Raw genomic sequence first — 8,362 nt, forward strand, 5'->3', positions numbered from 1 at the left:
TGCAGGACCCCTGTTTGACATCAAATGTCTGCAGCAGTCTGTGTGTCGGCTTCATCTCCCACACTGTGAGATCCGCTCCACAGGTGGAGGTGAGTTCTTGTCAGTCGCTCATGTGAACGACGAGGGCATCGAGTTTATCGGCCCTCAGAAGATCACAGAAACTCACGTTGTTATAAACATCACAGGGTTTTCTGGTTTCGGTAATGTCAAGGATGAAGACTCGCCGGCTGACCCGGTCCGAGCGCTGGTTCTGCTGTTCTACAGGCCCCCGGCTGATCCCGACGCTGAATCCCTCCTCAACGTGTTGCTGCTACCGAGGAACGTGGTGCTCCGGGATGTGCTGCGCACCAGGAAGAAATTAGTTGGAGATGAGAGCTACATAGAGACGTCCCCACACTGTAAACTGCAGCCAAAGCAGGAATACACACTGTCCACTTGTCCTGCAGAGGACTCAGTTCTAGTTCAACCAACAGAAGCAGAGTTTGACTGCGACAACTACGACAACTACTTCCCATCATTCCAGGTGATTTTAGAAACAATGAGGAAACACGTGAAGCTGTTTCTGAGAGACACCAACAGCTCCCACAGTGTCTGGGAAAGACGAGTTTGCCTCACTGGAGTAAAAAGGTCCTGTGGGCCGAGCGCTCTGAATCTCTCTTCAGATAAGAGGCTGTTGGACATACGGAGCAGCTTCATCGAGGGGATATCAGGACCGGTTCTCACAAGTCTGCTGGACAAACTGTTTGAGAAAACGGTGATAGCTGAAGCTGAGAGGGAGTCAGCGGACGAGATGCAGAACAGAAGAGACAAAGCTCGTTTTGTTATCGACTCAGTGAGGAAGAAAGGTGAAGCTGCTAGTTCAGAGATGATTGAGTTCCTCTGTGAGGCCGACCCCTTCCTCTGTGAACATCTCGGGTTGATCTGAAGGCAAATCAACAGGTGGTAAAGTTTGTGGTCATAATGTTATGGCTGTTTGGTGTATATTACCCAGAGTGTTCATAAAAATGTTTTTGTAAATATTTGAATGGTCTCTGATCAAATGTACTGGCGTAAACACATAACAGAGCAGCTGGTTAGTAAATTGGGTTTCCTGTTGGCTGTGTGAACAAGTTCATGTGCTTTCGGGGAATCTCCCTGATTTGTTTGTACAGACTGAACATGAGAAGAATCTTTGGGGTGTTTAGAGCCATCTGCTGGCAGATAGGTGACATATATATATATATATATATATATATGTGTGTGTGTGTGTGTGTTGTCTAAGTAATTAAGCCAACATTAGACGTTCTAATCTCTCAAATGTTGATGTCAGTATCAGCCTAAAAACATCCAGTGTTGTTCAAGAATACCATTAACAATCATGATGGCTGATGATAAAATGTGGCATTACAAATGTTCAAGAGTGAAAGTTTAACTCTTAAGAAACAATATTTATACTTAAGTTTTTCATCTAGTCTAGTTCTACTTAATCTAGTCCTGTTCATCATCTTATGACCTTGCAGGGGTCCAGACCTCCAGGTTGGGAATCACTGCTCTATTGTAAATTAGTTGCAGTAGAGGTCGCCCTAACAGCAAGGAACAAGGACTCATTTGCAATTTACAAACTGTCACAGAGAAAGTACAAATGTTACAGAGAAGCTACTGGTCCTCATCAGGATATAACACCAATATCATAGTGATGTGTGTACCATAACACAGATTGACTGCAGGCTTTGTTGTTTTTTATTAGTCAGACATAATAACTCTCTTGTTAAAATTCAGCCTGTGAAACTTTGTTGTTGTGAACATGTTGGAAAAAAAAGAAGGAGGAGGAAACAGACGCAGAAATTTGAAACCACAAGCTGATCAACCAACAACTTTTTTTTTTCTTTCAATGTTTGAGAACTGAACTCCTCCTGTGCAGCTTACTAATATATAAAAAACTTACAATTAGACGTGTGTTTGTGAGTTTGGTAGAAAAGAAGATTATAGGAAGTTAATTTGTCTGAGTTTGGTTTATTCATATCACACGAGGAAGTGTTAGTTAAAATCTACATTTTCATTTACTCATTTGGCAGACGCTTTTATCCAAAGGAACTTACATTTGATTTTACAATTTTCACATGTTATTTCATCACTAAATCCACTTCTGAGAAGTTTTGAGGTGAGAAATCAACTGTGTAGATTTCGAATATTGACAGTTTTACGAAAAGTGATTGCAGAACAAAAATGTGCTTGAAAGATTTCGGAGTTGAGTAGTTCCGCAAGTGGCGGCGGGAGAGGTGGTATTATGTTCATTTTCAGGTTCAAAATCCTATTTAAGGGTTGTACCAGAACAGGTTTACATGGTTTAATTTTTTTTTTTTTAAACACCATATTTTTTGTCATACTGCACATTGCAGCTCCTCTTTTCACCCTGTGTTGAAGGCTTCGTTTTAGCTATGGAGTGATACATCCTGTTTCTAAATGATCTTTGTTGGGAGTTGCACATGTGCAGTTCCTAGTTAAGGACTACTAGCCAATCAGAAGCAGAGAAGGGCGGGTCAGCGAGAAGCCCGTAAACAGCTTCGGTTCAGCTGGACATGTTGCCGACCAGCTTGGCAACATGGACTGGAGCGAGAGTTTCAGAGCGGTGAGTTATTAATCTGTAACAAAAGGATCTTTCATCCATAAAGTTTTAACTGAGCTCTGTCTCTACATCACAGTAACAACTTTATGTCCACTGACTGCCTGGAGGGTAGCTGGTGTTTGGAAGGGAGAGGAGAGCTGTGTGCTACAGCTCACTGTTTATGAGGGCGTGTCGGAGTAGCCGCTTGGCGAGCGTTACATGAGGTGCGTTTAACCTTTCATCCCTGTGACGTCACAGGGATGAAAGGGAAGCGGGGGGACTACAAACGAGCTGTTTTCAGGCAGTTCAGAGCAGAGTTTTCTGTGGGAGATGGGAACTCCCTTTGAGACAGCTGTATGTGGGTCGCTGGTGTGTGTGTGTCGCATTGAACATTATGTTGCGACAGTTGTTTGTGATGTCGCTATGACGACTAGCTACACTGAGAGGTACAATCTCTGGGTACTATCTCCAATGGAAAACGGAGTAACGCCAAACCGAGTCGAGCAGAGGAGAGTCGAGCAGAGGAGAGTCGAGTCGAGGCGAGTTGAGCTTGTACTGGTAATGGAAAAACACCAAAGGTAAACTTTTATACATGACTTTGACTAGTCGCACAGTATTTGTACTTTAACTTGTCACTATGTTGTGCAATAGAGGATGTAACCATGAAATTAAATAAAGACAGGAAGTTTAGTATTTGCTGCAGATTCAGGGTTATTACACAGTTACTACAACATGTGTCTGCAGGTTACAAGTCACAGCATTAAACCTATAATTTACAGTATTACCTTCAATCAAAAGGAAATGTTTGGAACATATGAGAGGATGAATTTCAACATCATAAGGTGGTAGACCTAATTACCAATTTGACTTCCAAAAATGTACATGTGATTTTGAAGGTGTTACGCTGATAGTAGCCTCTATTATTGTGCAAATGTGAACTTAAATTACCTCGTTATTATCAGGTAATGCAAGATACTACTTTGATATCAGAATACAGATCCCCCGATTGGAGTAGATTTTTGTTGTTGTGGACATAATTTAGTCCATCTATGTCATTTCTTTTTACCACTATTAAATTATCGAAAGTCAGGTAAAAGTCATTTGAATATGTGTGCAGTAAAGTCTTGTCATGATTTCAGCCGTGACAGCAGCACAAGAAGCAAAAGTGTTTCTTTGGAAACCAGTGATCACAAAAACCCCCCAGTTCTGTTTGAGTCAGTCATAACGCTCTCTGTGGTATTGAGGGAGAGTTACGTGCTGAAGCTGTTGTAGGATAGATTTTAAAGAGGTCATATTATGCTTTTTGTCTTTTTCCCTCTCCTTTATTGAGTTATGTATCTTTTTGTGCATGTAATAAGTTTGCAAAGTGAAAAAGCCCAAAGTCCACCCCAAAGGGAGTTTCCACCTCCCACACAAAACTCTGCTCTGGACTTCCTGAAAACAGCTTCCCTTTCATTCCTGTGATGTCACAGGGTTAAATGCGCCTCATGTAAAGCTCGCCAAGCGGCTACTCCGACACGCCCTCAGAAACAGCGAGCTGCAGCACACAGCTCTCCTCTCCCTTCCAAACACCAGCTACCCTCCAGGCAGTCAGTGGACATAAAGTTGTTCCTGTGATGTAGAGACAGAGCTCAGTTAAAACTTTATGGATGAAAGATACTTTTGTTACAGATTAATAACTCACCACTCTGAAACTCTCCAGTCCATGTTGCCAAGCTGGTCGGCAACATGTACAGCTGAACCGAAGCTGTGGCTTCTCACTGACCCGCCCTTCTCTGCTTCTGATTGGCTAGTAGTTCTTAACTAGTAACTGCGAATGTGCAATCGCAGGAGCGGGCGGTTTTAACTCTGCTGCGGGCAGGAGCGGGCGGTTAAAAGATATACTGCGGATCTCGCAGTAGTGCTGATAACAACAAACAAAGTTGAAAAGAACAATAAAAAGAGCACATACGACTGCTCACGAGAACATAATTCATGGGACTGAATCAAACTGCCGACTTCGGGTACGGGAGGCAGATACGCTGACGAGGGAGCTAAACCTCATGGCCACTATTGTCAGTCGCCAGGATGTCTCGTAAGGTGTCAGGAGTGAGGTTTACTCACTGCACAGCCTGGCTGGTTTCCATCACACAGGCGTTTAGCGCAGCCCAAACATTTGTGTCCTTTCTTTTTTTACTCTCCATGTCACAATGTTTGCGGGTGCGGGTGGGAGTGGATACACAATGTTGCGGGAATGGGCAGTATGGTCACAAAATCAGCGGGAGCAGGATCAAGAAAACAGTACCGCGCAGGTCTCTAATGTGCAACTCCCAACAAAGATCATTTGGAGACAAGATGTATCACTCCATAGCTAAAACGAAGCCTTCAACACAGGGTGAAAAGAGGAACTGCAGCAACGTGCAGTATGACAAAAAATATGGTGTTTTTGTAAATTAAACCATTTAAACCTGTTCTGGTAGATTTTGAACCTGAAAATTAGCATAAAACCGCCTGTTTAAAAGACTGTTACCATGTTTTTACCGATTATTGGATTATAGTTTGTTATAGTTTAGAAATTGTTTGAATGTTGATTTTTACTTTGCATTAATAATCTAAATTTGCAAAGTAACTAGTCACTGAAGTTGTCAAATAAATATTATAAATAAAAAAGTACAAAATGTAGTGAAGTAGAAAGTACCACAAGGTGGAAACATTTATTTAAAGTACCTTTGTGCTCAATTGCAGTACTATAGAGAAAGTACATGGTTACATTCAACCAGTGTTTATTACAGAGGAAGATAAGATAAAAGTCTCTATCTGATTTCTGTTTTTCTTATAAGTTGCAGTTTTATTCCAGTAGTTTCTTAAAGCTCATAGATGGGTTAGTCGTCTATCTTTTACTTTCTGTCTTACTTTCTTTTACCAGCAACATACTGTCTGCTAAACCAGGTCTACATTTGTGGTTATATGTGTATACAGACGTACAGAAGTGTAATGTTTTGAATGAAAGTTTGTGGTAGTTTTACATTTTTGAAATGTTATTTCAGGGTATGGGAGCAGGAGACACAACCAAATAGAGGAGTGTTCGAACACAGTAAAAACTCTCAGAGATAAATATAAAACAAAAAAAATCCCAGGTCATTTGAAGTTCAGCTGGTTTGGAGGAAGTCAAAATGAGATAGAAACCACGGAGGAAACACAGAGGTGAGTCACCAACATGTCCAAAAAGTCACACAGGAGGTCGTCTCCTGGCGTCTGCTGCTGCTGCCTCACCTCCTCTGACTCTGACTGTGACTCTATTGAACGCAGCCAAATGAATTCAGCTTCTGAACGTGAAAGATCAGAAAGAGAAGCGTCATGTTTCAGCAGAGCAGCCAGAAGCATCAGGAGGGCTCTGTCCAGGATTCGCAGAGATAATTCTGCCTCTTCTCGTAACCAAGCCCTGAATTATTGCCCTGATCCTCAGTCTAATTTGAACTGTGGCGACATTGACCAGCTTCACCGTCTTTCTTTCAAAGAGGATCATTTTGCAGATGCATCACCAGGGCCGAGCTCTCTTAATCTCTCTTCAGATAAGAGGCTGTTGGACATACGGAGCAACTTAATCGATGGGATATCAGGACCGGTTCTCACAAGTCTGCTGGACAAACTGTTTGAGAAAACGGTGATAGCTGAAGCTGAGAGGGAGTCAGCGGACGAGATGCAGAACAGAAGAGACAAAGCTCGTTTTGTTATCGACACAGTGAGGAAGAAAGGTGAAGCTGCTAGTTCAGAGATGATTGAGTTCCTCTGTGAGGCCGACCCCTTCCTCTGTGAACATCTCGGGTTGATCTGAAGGCAAATCAACAGGTGGTAAAGATTAAATGTACACCGATCAGACGTAACATTATGACCACCTGCCTAATATTGTGTAGGTCCTCAATTTGCCGCCAAAACAGCCCTGACCGGTAGAGGCATGGACTCCACTAGACCTCTGAAGGAGTGCTGTGGTATCTGGCACCAAGACATTATTAGCAGATCCTTTAAGTCCTAAGTTGTGAGGTGGGGCCTCCATGGATCGGACTTGTTTGTCTAACATCCCACAGATCCTAGATTGCATTATCATCAGGAGAACTTGGAAGCCAATTCAACACCTTGAACTCATTGTTGTGCATTTTATATGCACTTTCAGCAGTGGACAGGAGTCAGCATGGGCTAATCTGTGGCTAAGCAGCCCCATACGCAACAAACTGTGATGCTCTGTGTGTTCTGACACCTTTCTACAAGAACCAGCATAAACTTTTTCAGTAATTTGACCTCCAGTAGCTCGTCTGTTGAACCGGACCACACGGTCCAGCCTTTGCTCCCCATGTGCATCAATGAGCCTTGACCGCCCATGACCCTGTTTCCGGTTCACCAGTTTTCCTTCCTTGGACCATTTTTGATATGTGTAGACTGTTCTGGAGATGCTCAAATCCTTACGCTCAACCATTTTACCTGCTTCTAACACATCAACTATGAGGACACAACGTTCACTTCACCTGTCAGTGGTCATAATGTTATGGCTGTTTGGTGTATATTACCCAGAGTGTTCATAAAAATGTTTTTGTAAATATTTGAATGGTCTCTGATCAAATGTACTGGTGTAAACACATAACAGAGCAGCTGGTTAGTAAACTGGGTTTCCTGTTGGCTGTGTGAACAAGTTCATGTGCTTCGGGGAATCTCCCTGATTTGTTTGTACAGACTGAATATGAGAAGAAACTTTGAAGAGGTTTGAAGCCATCTGATGGCCAAAAGGTTTTACACAACACAATCTAACCACAAAGTCCATTCAGTGACGCAGCTGAAGCTTTTTGATTCAATCAAACAACTTCCTCAGATAAAGTTATAGATGTTTAAATAGTGTTTCTTGTCCTGGGTGACTTAGAGGTTGAGGATGCCTTGCACCTCCTTTTCAAATGTCAAAGAGGCCTTGAGCTAGATACAAGGAGGCCTCTGGGACCCCTCAACAGTCTGACCATGTTTAGGTGCATTTTGTTTTGGTACTATACCTGAGTTGTAGCCTACATTTCGCTTTTGGTGCCCTTGAAGTGCTTAAACCGAGAAGAATATCAATAAGCTCCACAGTGGGATTGTACGTTGTGGTATTCACCCCTTTATTTCGTCTGTTTGTTTTCTGCTGTTCTGTCTCCTCCTTTAAATTTACTGACTGAGTCTTAGTTATGATGTTATGCTCTGATTATAGTGGCAGCTGACTTTGACGTAGCTTCTTTTGTTCATGCTTTGAAACTAAAAACAGATGAGAAAAAACATAATAATATGAAAAGCCCCCCGTAGTTGTTCAATTATTTAAATTCCATTAAAAAGTGGTTCGCTTATGGTTACTTGGGCAAACTGATGTTTGAGTTTACCTCAGTCTTTTATATTAGTTATGTTTACATCTATTTACTTTTTACATACTTTTATATCTTTGACTATTGCTTGTTGCTGTTATCATCAGTAGATTAATGTCACCTGTGTTTTTAATGTCTGTTTGCAAAATAAAGTTCCTTTTGGATAATAATAAAGTCAAAGTTAATTTAGTGTTTGTGTGTGGAAAAACCACATAAGACACAATCTCTCGTATTTCCGATGGACCTGAACGCAGCCTGATGACGCTGCGGAGATATCAACCAATGGCTGTCTAGATGGGGAGGGGCTTAATAAACTTGGCGACCCTTGCTGGCTTGTGTAAGAATCTCATTCAAAGTAAGTCTCTTGCTTTGCAGCCTTTCCAGTGTGTATTAATTTTCTGAACAAACTGACGCCGTTTCTTAT

The 8,362-nt window shown here is 42.0% G+C and overlaps 1 protein-coding gene across 1 annotated transcript in view; it reads left to right on the top strand.

Annotated features, from left to right (window-relative positions):
• LOC123984064 (macrophage mannose receptor 1-like) overlaps positions 1-925 on the top strand; it is an 18,920-nt gene extending 17,995 nt beyond the window's left edge. The window contains exon 13 of the mRNA XM_046070725.1: positions 6-925. Coding sequence (XP_045926681.1) covers positions 6-925 — 920 coding nt within the window. The remainder of the gene's footprint in view (positions 1-5) is intronic.
• Positions 926-8,362: the final 7,437 nt, after the last annotated feature.

The sequence above is a fragment of the Micropterus dolomieu genome, linkage group LG01 (genome assembly GCF_021292245.1).
Source record: "Micropterus dolomieu isolate WLL.071019.BEF.003 ecotype Adirondacks linkage group LG01, ASM2129224v1, whole genome shotgun sequence".
In the NCBI taxonomy this organism is placed as follows: domain Eukaryota; kingdom Metazoa; phylum Chordata; class Actinopteri; order Centrarchiformes; family Centrarchidae; genus Micropterus; species Micropterus dolomieu.